General features: G+C 27.6%; 1 protein-coding gene across 2 annotated transcripts; it reads left to right on the top strand.

Moving 5' to 3' along the window:
• Positions 1-2,309: 2,309 nt before the first annotated feature.
• LOC145833787 (organic cation transporter protein-like) lies at positions 2,310-16,396 on the top strand. 2 transcript variants are annotated; one of them, XM_082940968.1, is made up of 12 exons: positions 2,310-2,438; positions 3,456-3,652; positions 3,985-4,118; positions 5,199-5,405; positions 6,342-6,496; positions 11,116-11,284; positions 12,109-12,267; positions 13,038-13,139; positions 14,256-14,470; positions 14,793-14,901; positions 15,451-15,581; positions 15,918-16,396. In XM_082940968.1, exons 2-12 carry the CDS (start codon positions 3,473-3,475, stop codon positions 16,103-16,105), a joined length of 1,749 nt encoding a protein of 582 aa, XP_082797094.1. In that variant the 5' UTR covers positions 2,310-2,438; positions 3,456-3,472; the 3' UTR covers positions 16,106-16,396. The 2 variants fall into 2 exon arrangements, with proteins under 2 accessions (XP_082797094.1, XP_082797095.1); XM_082940969.1 differs by lacking the exon at positions 2,310-2,438 and adding an exon at positions 3,275-3,383.
• The last annotated feature ends 2,317 nt before the right edge of the window (positions 16,397-18,713 follow it).

Genomic DNA, 18,713 nt, shown 5'->3' on the forward strand with positions numbered 1-18,713 from the left:
ACTTATAATTTATCAATTGGATTTAAATTTTAAGTTTTTTCGCAGCGACTCACCATGAAATATGAAATTATAATTTTATTGGAAAATTTGTTTTATTTGAAACTCAATCAAAACTATTGCGGAAAAAACTTATTGTATAAATTCCGATAAATATTTTATGCAGACAGTTTGAAATAAGCTCCATTTAGTGTTATAAAGTATATAGACTGTCAAAAACAGTTTGAGTTGTTTAAAATTCGTATAGATAACAGTTTTGTTTGCTTTATGCTATAACTTAAATCAAAAAACTTGCTGCTAATATAAAGGTGGCTGTAAGTTCATGTTTCAGCTTAAAAAAAGTGCAAATATTTGCCAAGCAAACAGATACTTTGCTAGCTTATGCAGCAAATACACGTTTTGGTTGTTACTAAATTCTTTATTACAAGCAAAATTTGGTTGTACTTAGTAAAGATTCGTTTTTAACAATTTAAAATAGAAATAAGTAGATATATACATACTAGTACAGCTGAAAATCAAAATAAAACAAAATATTTTTATTTTTAGCGAGACAGAAAAAAAGTACATTTGAAAAGCATAATACACTTTAGAGGTATAAAAAAGTGTTAGTGTGAAGTTAACAAGGTTAAACTTTATAAAACTAAATGTGTTCATTAACTTTTACTTTTTTCTCGAACTAACAACATACCAAACTTATTTACAATAAAAAGTTGTAATATTTACTTTATAAAGTGTAGTTTATGTAGAGTTTTAGTTTTGTTGAGCTGTTAATTTGTAAACAAATACTTATGACAACAAGTTTTATGCTTAAACTGAAAAAAAAAAGACTAAAGCAAAAACATCATAAAAACTTAGAAAAAGGAAGTAGTTAATTTTAATTATATATGATGAGAACTTCAATTAAAAATTGCTGTTTTAAAATTATTGTATAAACCACTTACTTAAAAGGTCTAACAAAATCAAGTAAAATAATGGGTATATGATAAAGTAATCGCCTGAAAGCTTTATTTAACTGCTGCATTGTGTAAAACAAAAGCGAAGAAAAAAGAAAAAAAGCTAAATGTTTATTGAGAACTTAAGAACCGTTTTATCGAGTTTATGGCTTTAAAGTTTTTCAACTAAGGACAGCATTAGACTTATATTCCTACTTATTAAACATTTAGCAAGTTTTTTTATGTTATTTTTTTCTTTTTTAAGTTTTTTAATCAGTGTATAATTTTTAAAGCAACTGTTTTTTATGAGCTTAGCTGTAAGTAGTATTTTTAAAAGGTACGTTCCTTAATTATTTAATTTAAGTATAACATATATTTATTTGCTTAGTGGTGATTATATTTTACATACTTATAAGGTTATTTAACCACCTAGTAGATATTATAAATATTTGGAAAAAAAAAATTTGCCGTTGTCACATCATAGCCTCTTAATACACTTATTTTGAGTATAAAACAAAATTACCATTAGATCTAATAAATCATTAAAGTTACTTGGACTAACATTGTAAACTTTCACAGAAATTATTTTGAATTGTTCACAAAAATATTATATTTAATAAAATAAACTCTTGTTGTTTGTACCGATACGTATATAAAAAAATTACTTGAACTTAAAAAAAAAAACAGTATTTTTCAATTGTGTGCATTTGTACATTTGTAACTTATCACAACAGTAGCAGTTTTTTAAAATTTACAAAAACATTAACATTCTTTAAACATCTTAAATATAGTTATTTATTAGAGATAAAAACACGTAGTTTCTACAACAACGAAATATTCTTGGCTTAAGTATAAAAAATAACTATACATAATTAAGAAACTTTTAATTACACAAGCTAGTACTTTTCAAGTTAATGTTATTTTAACACTCCAACAAACTTATTTTATTCGGATCTTTATTAACAAAAGTTTTGAGCACTTAGTAATTTTATACATAGTTTATTCATCTGATTATTGTATATATTAAAACATCTTTTTAAAACATATAGACGTATGTAGGGAAGTTGTAGTGTTAACTACAATAGCTTTTAACATTTTAAGCAATAAAATTCTTAATAAATAAAAAACATTAGTTTACAGTTACTGAATTAAAAAATCATGAAGTAATGTTTTAACAAGAAAAAAAAAAGTTATAATTAGAACAGTTTCTTGCTGTAACAGATAACATTTTGTAACAATTTAAATGTTATTACATTACAAATTACAAATTACAAATGTGTTTTGCTTGTTAAATGGTATTAGAACGGCTTGTTATGCGGCCTTTGAAGTACTCTTGAGACTAAAATAACTTATTACAGAGACAACACTTCAATTTTAGCGGGTTTGTTTCGCAACTTTTGCTGACCCAGAGATAGAAGTGTTTATAATTAGAACACAAACTCCAAAATTGTAACGTGTTTAAGTGCACAAACGTGTTTAAGTGCTGATTTGCTAAAGCATAGTCAAAATGTTAGTACTGATCTAGTTTTGCAAATAACTTAGTTTAATTATAAGTGCTCAGAAATTGTAACAAAAAAAACTTTTTTGTTTTCCAGCTCAAGAAAATAGATTCTAGTGGTTTAGTTTTTTGTTATCGTTTAAAGTATACTTAAACGATATAAAGTATATGTAACTTGAAAATAATAAGCAGCAGTACACTAAAAGTTTTGTTTTTAGCAGAACTTTGTTTTACTGAGAATGTGCAGTTAAAACTTTAGTTTTTTACTTTGTCTTAATAAATTGTTATATTTTGGAACACATTGTTATAATCTTCAAAATAAAAAAACAAAACAAATACTGCTTATAATCTTTAAAAGTTTGCTAAATAATTTTATATAAAATAACAAAAGAATTTCAAAAACTTTTGACAACACTAAAACTTAAAAAAAAAGGTAAAACTATCACCTAAAAATGTTATGTTTTTTGAAACGACTTCATTTATATACACAAACCTAGTTTGTATTTCCGAGTCTGAAAAACATTTATATATTAACCTGTTTACGTTTCAACACAGAACAATAGAGTCTATGTTGTAGCTACAGTTATTAAGTGTTAGTTTAATTACTCGATAACGACTTTTGAACTTTTTTAAAATGTATTTTCGGCTATATTTTATTTTTCTTTGCAAGTACTAGAAGCTAATAAAAATGAGAAATAATCTTAAAATGTATTTTCAAAACATATTGTAACAAAATAATAATAAATAAAATTACAACCTGGTACAATAAAAAGTCCCGAAAAAACACACTACAACAAGTTGAAGAAAATAAACCAAAATCACTTACAGCCTTATATAACAATAGAGCTCAACAAAGTACATTTTCCACATTTAAACAAAAAAAAAACTAAACACGCTTTCAGCCTTGCGTAACGATAGAGTTCGACAAACACACCACGACACCTCACAACAAAACAGTAACAGATCAATTTAAAACCCCACACACCGATTGAATTCTATTTTGAAATTGTAACAAACTAAACGAACAGATCTACAGCTTTGTACAATGATAGAGTTCGACAAGCTGCTGAAGGAAGTCGACCGGGTGGGGTCGTTCCAGCTGATGCAGATCTGCCTGCTGATGGTCCCCGGCTTCCTGGCCGCCATGCACATGGGGAGCAACGTGTTCATCGCGGCCGAGATGGAGTACGAGTGCGTGTACGATGGCAGGGAACAGCTTGAAAGTGTCAGTGGAATGAAGTGTTGTTGTTTGTTTGTGTTGCTGGGTCACCTGTTGTTAGGGTGCTGTTGTTTAGCTTGTGTTTTAGTTTGAGTTTGTTTGTTAAAGGCAAAAAAAAATTGAAAGTAGTTTTAAAAAATCAACAAAAAAAAAACCAAAAAAAACAAACACTTTTCATACTTACTTAAAAGCGGTTACATGAAAACTATAACCAAAGGACAAAATATTCAATTAGAATTAAAAGCAAAGCTTTTATCAAAAAAAATGTACAAACACAAAATATGAATATTCTTTTTTGTAATTTCTGCAAGTTTGATGTTTTTATTAAATGCTGGCAGATGTGCAACGAAACGTGGGGTGATGCGCAGGACAAAAAGTTTCTTGCAGAGGAGGAGAAAAGCGGTCAGATTACGCAATGCGAGGTTTATGACGTGGCGAAATTAAATATGACATCACAACAAGAACAGTGCAGGTATGTGACTGAATAACAAAATGTTAAACTTATTTTACGTTTTTAAAGCTGCTTAGTTTTTTTTTTTCTAAATTTAGCTTGTTGTTAACGTTTCAAGTACTGTTTTTTCAAGCATTCAAGACGAAAGTAGTAAAACCTTTAGTAATTATTGTTTGCTCATACTAATTTCAGTTTAACCCTTTTAAAGATTTAAAACATTCACTTTGTTTACTGAATTTAAAAAGCTCATTAAAACATCTTTAAAATTACTTTTCCATTAGTCAAACTTATTGAAACATTAGTAAAAGCTTAAACAAACCTGTTTGTTTTACTAATGCTGTTTGCATCTTTGATTCAGATTAAAAAAACTACATATTTGTTACTGATTTATATAGAACTCGAGAAGTTATAAAAATAAATAAATTACTTATTTTACATTTATATATAATCTTTTTAAAAGAAATAAAAAACTTTATTTTTCTAATTTGCTTTAAATATACTTGAAATTTTTAAAAATAAGTAGAACATAGTATGAAAAAAAAAAATCATAAAAAAAAAACTCGTTTAATGTTTCATATCAATTGTGAATACCTAGTTAGGATATAAATTTTTAAACTAAATATAATTGTATGTAATAACAGGTAGCCAAATAAAATATATTTCACACAATTTAGTCAAAAAGAAATGCTTTCAATTTCTCATTTTGTTTTTACCTTTTGTTTTGAAAATATTAGTTCAAGGAATCTTCACGTATTAAAAAATGTAGAAAAAATAATTTTAAAAAGTAAACACTCAATTTTTCGTTGGGTTTTTTATTATTTGATGTGCGTTAAACGAACTGTTGAGAAAAGTTATAACTTAAATATGTATAAAAATAAATAGAAATAAAAAACTAAAGTAACACAAGTAGTCGTTGGGTTTGTCACTTGGTATGAGTTAAACAAAAAAATAATAATCTAAGAAACTTTTAAAACGATTTTTTTAAATTTAACGCATATCAAACGATAAAAAACGCAACAGAAAATTTGAAATAGTTTGTAATATTTAACATTTAGTTTATAATTTTATTATATACTGTTTTCAAACAAACCCAAACAACAGCTACTGGTGGTCGAACTCGACGCAACCCCTCTCCCCGCCAACGACGAAATGCGGCCACCTGGTGTTCGACGACCCCACCTACTCTTCCACGATCGCCTCCGACTTCTTGCTGGTGTGCGGAGGGGAGTACAAGAGGAAGTTCAGCCAAGCGTTCTTCATGGGAGGAGTGGCGATGGGCGCCAGCTTCTGGGGCGCCGTGTCGGACGGGTATGACGTCACAATTGTTTGTAACGATACAAGCTCTCAGCCAATAAATGTACTTGTTTTTTTTAAGGTATCTCACATCAAGGAGATAAGTTCATCTTTTTGTAGAAGGCTCAGAATTATTATTTTTTCTATTTTTATTGGTATTTAAATATAACCTTTTTGAAAAATTTTCAAATGTACTTATAAAAGTATCGTCATTTTTTTCTAATTTACAACTTTAATAGAAGCTTGCATTTAGAGAGCGTATGTTTTGCTTTAAACAAGATTTTTGTGTTTTGTTTATAAACAAAATGCCTTATCGATATTGAAAACCACGGACTTAAGTTGCGCAAACTTAAAAAGTTATCAGCATGAAAATGGGAACAGACGCTTAAAATGTAAAAATAAAACAAAGATAAAATGTTTTAGTAAGATTCAGATTTGAAAAACTTTAAACGATTTTCGTACAAAGTTTATGTAAAACAAATATTCTGGAACTTTAATAAGCAATTGTTTTTTAAGTAGTTGTATCGATTATATGTGTAACATAAAACAATATATGAAACATCCCATTATAGGGAAGAGTTAAATTTTTTAGAACATTTTCTTGCAGTTAACTTTTGATAAAAGTTTTTAATTAAAAACAACATAAAGTTTAAAAAAAATTAAGGTTTTAGCTTTTAATAAATATGAAGCTTTTAGAATTCGAGAAATGTTTTTAAGTTTCTCCTTTTTATTGTAGAAAAAATTAATTAGTAAACAGAGATCTAATGCCTGAATAACGGATGTACTTTAAACTAAACACAAACAATATTTGCTTAATCATCTCGTGAGCTATAAAAGTTGCAATGGCACCACAGCAACTAAAGTAAAATGTTCTTTTAAGACAAATCAAAAGGCATTTATTTAAACAAATAACAAAACATGAAAAAACACAAAGCAAAATTTTTGTCAAAGCCACGGAAGGAAGTTCGCGATAATCCTGTCGACCGTGATAGCAGCAGTGGTGTCCGTCATCAACAAGTTCATCACCAACTTCTACCTGTTCCTCTGCGCCAGAACCATCATCGGTTTCACCGTGTTCCCGCCCTTTTCCTCCGCCTACGTCCTCGGTTCGTTGCTTTGTTTCTTGTGTTGGGGAAGTAACCCAATGTTTACAGCTTCAGACGGCTTTCCTCAACTTTATTTTTTTAGAATCACATATCACCTTGTATTTGCCAAATTAAGAACATCGACCTAAATGAAGGTGTTTAGCTTTTTAATAATAAGATTTTTGGTTAAAATAAAAGTATTTTGCTAGTACTTTCAACAAAGCAAAAGCTTTAGTCAAGAACATGCGGACTGCAGTGAATGCTAGGTTTTGTTAGTTTATACTTTAGTTACTGTGTACAGTGCTAATTAAAATTAATCAAACTTAACATGTTCAATAATTTTAAAACAGTTAAACAAAACTAACCTAAGTGTTTTGTTTTTAATAAAAGTTTATTTATTTATTCGTTTACAAAAGGTTGCTTATAAATTGGTGCTGGTTGTTGATTGTTCTCTTATTTAAGACTGTAAAATGACTCGAATCGTCACTAAAAGAATTCTGAAAAATAATGTACTTAATGAAGCAAAGTTGATTAAAACGTTTAAGACACTACACCAAAAATTAAATAATTAAGCGTAAATAAAGACACATATCAAGTAATTTTTGTTAACCTTTTTGGGAAAATTAACTACAGTTATGTTTGTAAACCGTAAAATAATCAGCGTTTAAGCTTCATTTGAAAAAAATAAGTACAGTAACCTCTCGCATCTTTACGCACTCGTGACGTTACGCACTCTCGTTTAGTTACGCGTTTTGAAATTCTAAAAAATTCAAACAATTAAATTTTAGTTTTCTTTATAATTGCAAGAATTAGGTTTATTGTATATTTTTAATGTAAAATATGTTTTTAAGTACTAACTCACCTCTCTATATTTTTATACTTTGTAAATTTATGTTCTTTGACTAATTGATAAACATTTAGTTATACCTCAGTATATCAGAAATTTTGTTAGCAATAAGAGATTAAATTAAAATTCTGAAATACATATGACTATCTTAAATAATGAAACAATGAGAGTTTGTTTTACAAATAAATAATACAGTACTCTTGCCCTATATATAAATAAACATCTAAAAAATAAATTTAATGAAACTTCTTAGCAAAAAGTAGCAGTGATACTTAATAATTTAGAGGTTACACTTCGAAGAAATCTCAATTATTTTTTTTAGGCAACATATCACTAATTTTCATTTGACGTTTTTTTAGTTTAAGTACTTCTTCTGTAACACTTTCTTTGCACAGCAATTTGCTAAGTAAAATAGAATATAAATGTTAAGTATCCAATAAGTAAAGATCCAGACAAAATCTACTTATTATTAAAATTAGTCAAATTTTTCTACAAGTATTATTTTATATAAAATTAAATCCTTTTTAATTTAAATGTATAGTTTTATCTTTTGTTTTCATATTTATAAATTAAGTAAACAAATTGTTAAAAGTAGGAAAGACCTCAGTCTGCTTTTAACTAGAAACAATATCAAAAACAGCCATTATATTAAGTATATTTAATACCTCTCATATCTTTACGATTTCTCATATCTTTACGCACTTTTTCTGTGGACACAATGTGCGTAAATAAGCGAGAGGTTACTGTAATTTTCAAACTGTTAATCCGTTTTTCTTTAGTTGTTTAATTGTACAAGTATTGTGAAGAACAGCTGTTTTGAGATAAGTTTTGATGTGTTTTCAATCGATTAATGTTTGTGTAACATTTAAGTAGGGTCAGTAAAAATGCTCGAATTAAACGTATTATTCGTTAATATATTATATATATTTTTAAATTATCAAAGTTATCTCTAAAACTGTCATCTGTAAGTAAACTTTAAAAATGAGTACATACAACTTTGCTAAATTATCTTTTGAAAAAAAAAGTTTAAGTATGAGCTAAAATAACAATTAGGTGTTACAAACTTTATATTTTTCATGGTACAAAGCATGGAAAAATAGCGAGAAAAACAGCTTAAGAAGTTTAATGCTGTAACAAATATGCTTTGGCGCCGTTTCCGATGTATTAATACATAAAAAAATCTACAGTTAAAGGTGTTTAATGGATAACATCCTAACTTTTTAACAGACTCTTTAATGAAAACTTGTAATATTCAAAATGTGTATTTTTGAATAGCGTCAACTTTTTTTTATTTAAACATCATTTCCCACAAGATGATGCAAAACTTAAACAACTCCAAAGCTACTACTTTATTCACAAAACTCGTTCTTCTTCTTATACTTTTTCGGAAGTTCCCCTGTTTGTAAAAACGACGCCAAATCCAATTTGTTCAGAGTTGTTGCAATATTTTTTTATGCTTTTTGCTAAGCTCTGCATATCGATTATAAGCATATTGAGTTTCGGGAAAGATTTAAATGCGCCGTTTAAGTTTTAAAGCTCAGAAGTTTAAAGCAAGCAGCTCGTATTGATTTACATTTGGAACCGCAACTTTACATACTGAGTTACATTGAGATTCTTTCAATTTGCTCTTTTTCTCTTGTTTTGGATATAAAAATCATTATGTTATTGTTTTTGGATACCGAATGTTGTTTTATTTGAAAGTAAAACCATTTTTTTTTGTTGAAATGTACACCTTAAGTATTTTTGCGCTAAATTAAGTAGAAAGTTTGGTAAAAGTATAAATATTCTACTTTTGTTTTTCTTTATATAAAAAAAGTTTAATTTTAATTTTCTAGAACGAAACTACAAAATATTAAATATGTTTGTATAAATTATATAAAATTTGGATTAAATTTGAACCTAAACTATAAAAACATTTCATAAAGCAGCATATTTCATAAAAATATAAAGTTTCTAACACTCAAAGGTATATTTGTATATTTTGTTGCGAAAAAAATTAAACTATTTAACATAATTTATTTTCAGCAGCAACATATAGCTACAGTCCAAAGTTTTATTTTGCACCACTAGTTTCAGTGACCTGCAATCGACTTGGTTGTTTATTAATGATTTCTTTTTTCTGATTGACTTTAAGTTCTACGCGAAAATAACTTTTCTTCTAACATTGCACAACAAAGTGTTCACTGCCATTGCTTTACTTATACTTATTGTTGTGCTTTTTACCAAAACTTTGATTTTTTAGACAATTTTAGTTTCAACGTTAAAAACTGTAAAACCGGAGATTTATATATTTAGTTATTCATCTGTAAAAAATTGCTCTTGTTGAAAGTAGTTACTAAACATTGGAATAAAACTATACACTGTACAGCTTTAAAGTCACGTAGTAGAATAACTTTATTGCCAAGAAATTCTTGACTTTGTCTGTATGACTGCTTATAGTTATACAACGTATTTAAATAAAATCTTATACTTTTATAGCTTTTTTAAAAACTATGTTCTACAGTTCAGTTATTTCAAGTCTTTACAAATTTCTTTTGATGACAATTAACTAAAACTAGCACTTTATCTCTTACTAAAAACGTTGTGTATAATAAAGGTTTTACTTTTTATTTATAAACAATTAAGAGTTTTCTATCGTTTTACACGTATACAAAGAAGCGTATTGTAAAATTGTTTCATTTTGTTTAAGTATATACCACAACTAAAGCTATATTGTATTAATATGCATTTTGTATTTTATTAAGCATTAGTAATAAAAAGTTTAGTTTTTAAAGCGTTTTAAGTAAAAGTACCACATTTTTACTTTTTGTATTTATCAATTACAAAGGGCTTTAAACAACTATAAATATGCAATATGCATATTGAAAATGTAAATAAAGCAAAACGATAAAAATCCAAAGGCAAACAAGTGTTTTACTGCTAGACATATTTACACAGCAATGTATTTCAAACCTTATGAAGCTGTATGAAACATTGGCCAAAGTTTATACAAGTTTAAAACTAAGCTACTGAAATTAAAAAGCTTAGGTTTTTTTTTGATCTACATACTTGTTTGAAAAAATGCTTACACAAATAAAATGTTTTTATAAAAACTAAAATTAGCGTAGAAAATAATCTTTCAAGTACTTTTTTTTTAAATCAAAGAACAGTAATACTTAGTATATGATTTATAACTAACAACTTAGTTATTTAAAAAACTTACATAAAACGTTAACATTTTTTTAAAAATGTTCCTTAACAACTCGCAATCAAATTAGCCTAAGAAAAATTCGTGCTATTGTGAACAAAAGTTGTAACCAGAATCAAAAGTTTTTACTTTAAACTGTAGAATTCAAGCACGCTTACCTACGTTTGTTGATGTGAAAATATAACTTTTTTATGTTAAAACCATACAGTACTCAAATACAATACATAGTCAGTAACAATACTTTTATACAGTAAAATTTTTTTTAAACAACAAGTTTAACTTGAAAAAAACTTTAAAAAAGTATCTAATGTTTATTCAGCAATAAAAATATAAACAACCATAATTTAATCAATATATAAATAAGATACTTGAAATATTTTTATAAACCTTTAAGTATTTTATTAATCAAATTAAACAAGTCAAAACTTTTGTTTATTTTAGTTGAAAAACTTGCTTTTGTTTTTAGTAGTTTGTAGTACGTTTCAGGTTAAAAACAGTGAAAATATGTTTTAACGTTTGTGAAAAACAATAACGCATACTAATAGTATATTCATATTTTAATACTTTTCAACAATATACGTAACAACCTACAAACCGTTCCCATAGCAACGGAGCTGGTTCCGCCCCAGTACCGAGTCATCGTGGGTCAGGCGGCCCAGTCCACGTTCGCCCTGGGCTTCTGCATGCTGTCTCTGTTCGGGTACTTTTTGAGGGACTGGAGGGACCTGCAACTTGCCATCGCCTTACCCCTGTTCACCTGTGTGTCCTATCACTGGTTTGTTTTAATTTTAAAAAATTGTTAAGTATTTGCTGGTTGTTTTAATTTAGTCTATTTTTGTTTTAGTTAATAATTAAGTTTTTAGCGCCGACTAATAAGCAGCAATATTATTTTGTGTGTCCTATTACTGGTTTGTTTTTTTTAACTACTTTATCAGATAAAAAGTTGTTTTTTTTTCAAGTTACTATTGAATTTTTGTTAACAATACATTAAGTAATTTTAATAAATATTTTTTTTACTATTAAAATTGATCAAAAATTGTTGGTTATTATTAGCTAAATCTATTGTTGTTGTAATTGATTGTAAAGTTTTATTGCTGACTAACAGTTAGAAATGTTAAATAGTGTGTTTTACCACTGGTTTTTTTCAAGTACTTACTGATATTTACAAAAATATTTATTTTGTGACAAATTTTATGCTTAAAATATGCAACAGCTGTCTACTTATGGCTTCTTTACAAGTTAGTTTTTTTGCAGTAGCTTAGTCGTAAAGCAATGCTAACAATTAAAAAAAAACGTTAACAATAATAATAGTTTTGTGTTGTATTAGTAAAGTACGGGGTTTCACGTACGATTCGCACTTTTGTTTTAGTTCAAGGGGTGTAGCTTATCGATGTCCTCACTCTACTTAATAACTTGTATTCGAATTTTAACGAATAGGTATTTTATCGTCTATCAATTTTGTAGATAAAGCCTGGGGGGAGATGTATAAATGTGCTTAATATAACTGCATTAAATTTTTTCTTATTACTTATTCTTTATTAAAACACTCACACAAGAAATACATTTATTACTACTTAAAATAACAAACATTTTTTAAAGGTTAATGCTGGAGTCGCCTAGGTGGTTGCTGTCGATGAAGAAGTACAAGCAAGCCAACGAGGTCGTGATGAAGATCACGGAGGGAATAAGCGACAGGAAGAATCTTCATGAGGCGAACAAATTGCAGGAAATTGTTGAGGACGACCTCAAAACCGTCGTGTTTGTTTATTTTATTTACCTATTTTAACAAATTTTATTTATTTATTTTTGTTTACTCCAAAACTGTTGTGTTTGTTTATTTTATTTATATTTAATATTATGTTTTGTATTTTTGGGTACCTAAAATCTTTCGTGTTAATTTGAACTGACTGTGACGAGGCATTTTGAAAACAATTAGTTAAAACTCAGATTCATAAAATAAATTAAAGGTTTTGCACAACAATTGATATGCTTTAAATATGATTTGATTCGTACCAGTTTTACTGAACTTGTAAATTAAACCTGTATTTTTTTATTAAAGTTGTTTTCAGACCAGAAATTTCTTTAACTTGAATAAATCAGTAACGTTTTTCAAACATTTAAGTGAATATTTTTACTAAATAAAAATTTTTTTTTTACTTTAAAACTTTTTAATGGTATCTACAGCATCAAGTTTGTTTGCACTTATGAAAAATGTTTTTCGAGTTAGTAATTGAATTTGATTAATTGTTTAATAAAGTTTTAAATGTTTTGTGCTGATAATTACCTGAGCTTAGTCTAATGTGGAAATAAAGTGTATAAAAAGGTATCATAATTTTTAATGTTTTGCGGAAACAATTACAAAATATCTTTATGTTTAAAAGTTTTAAGCTATAAACTTAAATGAATAAACTAGCTTAAGACGAGTATTTAATGATTCAACTATTTTTTTAAAAATATTACAGTTATAGTAAATTAAAGTAGTTTTGATAATAATTTTAATATTCAATTAAAAATAGACAATAAAACAGAAAAGATTCAGTTGAGAAAGCTTCGAAAAACGAATATGGGATGAGGGATTTATTGAAGACAAAAAGTATCAGAAGAAAATCTCTGATACTCTTCTATTGTTGGTGAGTATCATTGAAGTAGATTAAAGCATTAATACTGGCTTAGTTTTTGTTTGAGTTATGTTTAAGATTTTAAAGTCTTAAAACTATTGCGTTAAAAACATTTCGGTAGCTTACAGTTATAGAATCTCCTATTAACATTAAATAAGTTCATTTAGGAAAAAAAAAACTGTTGTGTTTTTTGTAAAGCTTATTAGATTAGCTTAACTAAAAGATTATTTTTTGTTTGGATTCTAGTAACTTTAAAATTAGTTTTTAAGCAGTATTTCTGAACTAATTCAAAAACTGTAGTAAAGACGGGATGAAACAGAATAGTTAAAGTAGTAAGGAATTTTATATTTCCACTACTACGTTTTAAGACTTTAGCATTTAATTCATAACTAACGGTGACCAACAGTCTCACAGGCTAACTATAAATATATATGATAATGTAACGATAAGTAGTAACACTAAAGTACTTTCTCGTTATGTTAATGAGTTGTAAAGAAATAATTTTATAAAAAATTTAGTTTTACTCACACAGATGAAGCTTATAAATCATTAGAACTAATGAAACCTAGTCTTAATAAAAACTCACAATGAGTGTGCAAATGTAGAAATAGTTTTTTTTAAGTAATCTTTCGAAAACATATTAAAACACCTAATTAAATATTTGTGTATTAAATGTTTCAAAGCAAAATATTTCACGTAACATTATGGTTGTTCGGCCTCATAAATACTTAAACTATAAACAAGAACAAGCGGAACACATTATAGCAAACACAAGACTTATCAACACGCTATTTCAAAGAGCTAATGTGGTCTTTTTAAATCAACAAACTTCATTGATTAACGAATTTTAAACAACTTTAGTTTTTTTATTCATTGCAACCAGCCTGATACTATTATTCATATTTTAATCATACACTTTCAACGTTAACTCTCCACCCAAGCTGACGGCCTGCATCGTGTCCTATAAAACAGTAACTATTTATATATTTTTTCATAGAGCCAACGATGCAATTTTCAATCGACGAACCCCATTAGTTATCATTCTTACAGATGTTTATAACGTTTGTGGGAAACGATAATACGAAAAAATAAATATATTTAAATTTTTTCGACGATATTTCCCCGCAGGCTGACGGCTTCCATCGTGTACTACGGACTGACGATGAACGCCTCGGACCTGGGCGGCGACCCGTACATAAACCTGATGCTGTCCGGCTTCATCGAGGTTCCGGCCTGCGTGGGCTCCATACTCCTGATGGACCGGTGGGGCAGGAGGCCCACGCTGTCGCTGGCTTACTGGATCGCCGGCGTGTCGTGCATCTGCATGCAGGCCGTCAAGAAAGGTGAGCGGGGAATAAAGTGTGATAAAATCAATATTGTTTGAACAATTGATTTAAAAAAAAGTTCAAAAAGTTTTCGTAAAGACGTACACAAAACGAGAAAATTCTTTATTGCTTTTTTTGCTGTTTTATTTAGGGCTTTATTGAAATTTTATCTTCGTTTTATGTACGTTTCTGAAGAAAATTTGTTAAAATATACCATTTTTATTCATACATTTAAAAATTTTGTTCGTAAAATTAAAAAGTCTTACTAATAGTTAACTTGCAGTGATTTGTATGTTACTCATTGTTATCAAACGTAATTTAACCTCATAAACAATTGTAGATCAGAAAGCGTTGAACATATGTTTGTCGCTCATCGGAAAGTTTGGAGGTTCTTCGGCGTTCGCCTCAGCTTACATATACGCGTCTGAATTGTACGCGACACCCATCAGGTAACAATGTGTACAAACACATTTGTGTTTTTTTTTGTCTATCAAGAAAGGATATGTAAAACGTCAAATTTTGATGCTTATAATGTAGTTTAGTATAAGGTAAACAAAAAGCATCACTCTCACTTTGTTCTGGAGTTTGTTGCGTTCAATAAGGTTACTGTGTTTAAACTGTTTAAATGCGCATACACAGACTGTTAAGTATAGCATAAGTAGCTGGTGTTGTTATAGGTTATTATTTGTAAGAAAAAGCGTACGAGTAACTGTATATAAATATTCATTTATTAAGTTGAAATACATATGCATATGTCTTGTAGGCAAAAAAAGATAGTTGTAACAATATCAAATGGTTATATAGGACTTGAAATATTTCAAAATATTTTAGCCAGCTTAAAGCTTAAAACTACTATCATACGTGATGCATAAAAAACAAGTATACACAAGCGTTCTTTTGTTTACAAAACATTGGCAAAACTTAAAACGGCCTAGTCAAACAAAACTTTAGTTTCCAAACATTAGCAAAAAAGAAAGAAAATGCCATGATTTTCACAGGAACGTGGGCATAGGAACTTGCAGCAGCATGGCTCGTATTGGGGGAATTTTGGCCCCGTTTATCGCGATGTTGGGAGATTTGAGCGCCCCACTTCCCTACGTCGTGTTTGGCGGGATATCAATGGTGGCAGGTAATATTTATTTTTAAATAAAGCACTTTTAAAGTTTAGTAAAGTGTTTATACGGTTTTATGCAGGTTGTACAATGTTAAACAAACAGTTTTTCATGAACTTTCAAGCTTAATGTAGAAAACTATAGATTTGCAACATGTTTGTTTAAAAAATATTTTTATCATTAATTACCATTTTGTTTAGAAAATTTCAAAAATATCGACAAAGAGAAAACCGGACTGAGTTTGTAAACGAATAATCTTAAAAAAAAACAGTTTTTTGCATTAAAAAATACATGCTCTAAAATTATACCAAAGCTCTTTGATTCATCAACCATTATTTTCTCTTTTTTTTCAGGAGTCCTGAGCCTCCTTCTACCAGAGACAGTCGGCACCAAGATGCCGGAGACGATCGAAGAGTGCGAGAAGTTTGGATCAGGACAGGTGAACCCCCTCAAAAGGGTGTTTTGTTGCGAGAAGCAGGGCGAAAGTGTTCTGAGCTACCAGCAGTGCGATTTGGACGAGAGAGGGGATGAAAAAATATGAGTTGGAATTGATATAATGAATATTTTTTTTATTACGGCGGTTTGTTTGACAGTTAGTAATGTTACAATATTTTTAAATTCCTTTAAAACATTTATGTATCTTTAACAATTTTAAAAACAAAAATAAAAGCTACTGATGTTTCATTTATGTATTTACTAATAAAGAAAAATTATTTACTTAATTTTTGGTTCTCTTGAAATCTTTACATCTACTAAATTTTTTTTATTTTGTTTCTTAAGTCTGAGTTTACCATTTCGTTTTTAACAAAATTAAATTACTTATTAAGCCATGGTACTAAGTTCATCTTGTTTTAAATAAATTACATACATTATTAAGTTCACTAGCTCATTGTTAAAACAAATATTTGCAAATTTTTCATCAAGAACAGAAAAAAGATTTAAGCAAACAAGTTATTTTTTTAATGTTAAATAACCACTACTTTTCTTGTAATTTGTAACAATTTATACCTAGTTTGAGACTATTATAATTTCAGTTAAAACTTTCAACATTTATGATTAGTTGTGTAAACTTGTTTTATTTTAAATGTAATTTTTGACTTGAAACTTTTTAAATTGTAACTTGTAAAAACATCTAGTCATGGTTTTTTGTCAAATACATACACTGTTTGTTTAAAAAAAATTCTAAAAAGTTCTAAAATAAAGAAAAAATATTAAAGTATTTTGTTCAACGTTGATTTATATACAAATTTTCGTTTTTATATTTCACTTTAAATACATTGACGCTACTGTTGTTGTTTAATAATTATATTTAAAAAACTATGAAAGACTTTGATTCCTTTTGTACACTTGTGTAAAAAATTTTTTGTTATGTTGTTTTTTAATTTTGTTAAATTTTTGTTACAGATTTTCGTTCTTAAAAAGCTGAATACTTGTTTTGAATTAACATTATTAATAGTAATTTTTAGTCATAAGCTGCTTAGTTGTACAACTAATTTTTTATTTTAAAATCACTTCAAATCTTTAAATAAACAAACAGTCAAATTGTAAACTTCAGTAAACCATTTACATTGTTAAAAAATTGATTTGAAATTCAGAAGAAAGCTTCTTGTAAGTTTTATTTTAGTAACAAAAAAACTAAACCTCCTTTTCAAATCTAAAATTGATTGGACTATTTTTGAAATTAAATTGGTAATTTATTTTTCAAAGGTATGACAAAAGTTTATAATGAAGCCATTTTTAAGAAGAGCATGTATATTTATATAAAAACTTATAACTTTTAATATGTGGTGAAAACAAATTCAACGGAGGAAGTTAATCAACTCAAAATGAAGATATAAATATAAAATAACATCTGTTGAAAAATTCATACAGTTATTGGTTATTTTGTCCAAAAATATTTTTAAAGGCTTCATCTAATAGTTTAACCTGAAACACATAGACAAGATAAAAAATCTGCGTAATGATATAAGATTTAGTAAGATTAGTACAAAACAGTACAACTAGTCTTACATCGAGTAAGTTTAATGAAAAACTAACTTTACTAAATTAAGTTTCGGTGTTTTTTAATAAGTTTAATAGATAAATAAGATTTCTTTAACTCTAAAAACAGTATATAAAAACTTAAACAAGCACTCTCAATTAAACTATATAAACTGTTGAAAGTTTTTGTTTTGATTCAGTTTATCAACTTAAGCTGTTTCAAGTAGACTTTTTGGCATTTTGATTAAAGATATGTGAAACAAAAAATTTAAACTAGGTTTATATATAAGTTATTATAACAACTAATTAAGAATTTATTTTAAATCGCAAACCGCTGATAAAAAGATTTTTAAGTATCTTGAATACAAATTACAATTTATTGTTACCTGAATTAAGCTTTCAGATTAAGAAAATATAGGTTTTTACTTTTTTTTGAAACAGAACTTAAACAAAAATATTTATTTATTTTTGTTTTAAGTTACAAAGTATTAAATGTATATGTCTTAGACTTGCTGTGCTTATTTTCAACAAAAGTTTAGGATCTTATTTATACTCTATAAATAATAGTGTTTATAAAGCTTTCACCTGCTTTAATAGTTTACATTTTCAACTAAAGAGAGTATTTATACAGAAAGCTTGTCAAATTTTAGTTTTGATCAGTTTAACACGGCGATACTAAAACATTAACTTTATTTTTAAAGATTTTGCTTTAAGGTAGTACATTTTTAAAATCTGTAATTATCATTGTGTTAAATTACTTATTTATACCTTAGAAAAACACTTAACAGCAAACAAGGACTAGAACAGATATTTAGTTTTGTGTTTGTTCAGTTTTGATTGTCAAGTTTGGGAAGGATTTAAGTCGATTCGACTTCACACAAAATACTTAAACAGCTTTCTTAAAAAGCTAAAATAGAAGTTTATTGGGCTTTAAAATAATTTACTTTCTTCATTAAGTTTTTAACTAATTACGTATAATATGCATTATAAAATAAAGCTAGCTAATTCAACTTGGTTTACTAAACTAAAGTTTAAATAAGCCTGTGCTTGATAGTGCTGTTAATCAAAATATAGTAAAATAATGTTCTATCCACATGGTTTACTCTATACAACTTTTTAAGTTTTGAAAACTCTGATTAATTGTATTCTTCCTTTTCAATTTATTTCAA

This window comes from Thalia democratica, chromosome 4 (assembly GCF_965202585.1).
Source record: "Thalia democratica chromosome 4, ktThaDemo2.hap1.1, whole genome shotgun sequence".
NCBI classification, from domain to species: Eukaryota; Metazoa; Chordata; class Thaliacea; order Salpida; family Salpidae; genus Thalia; species Thalia democratica.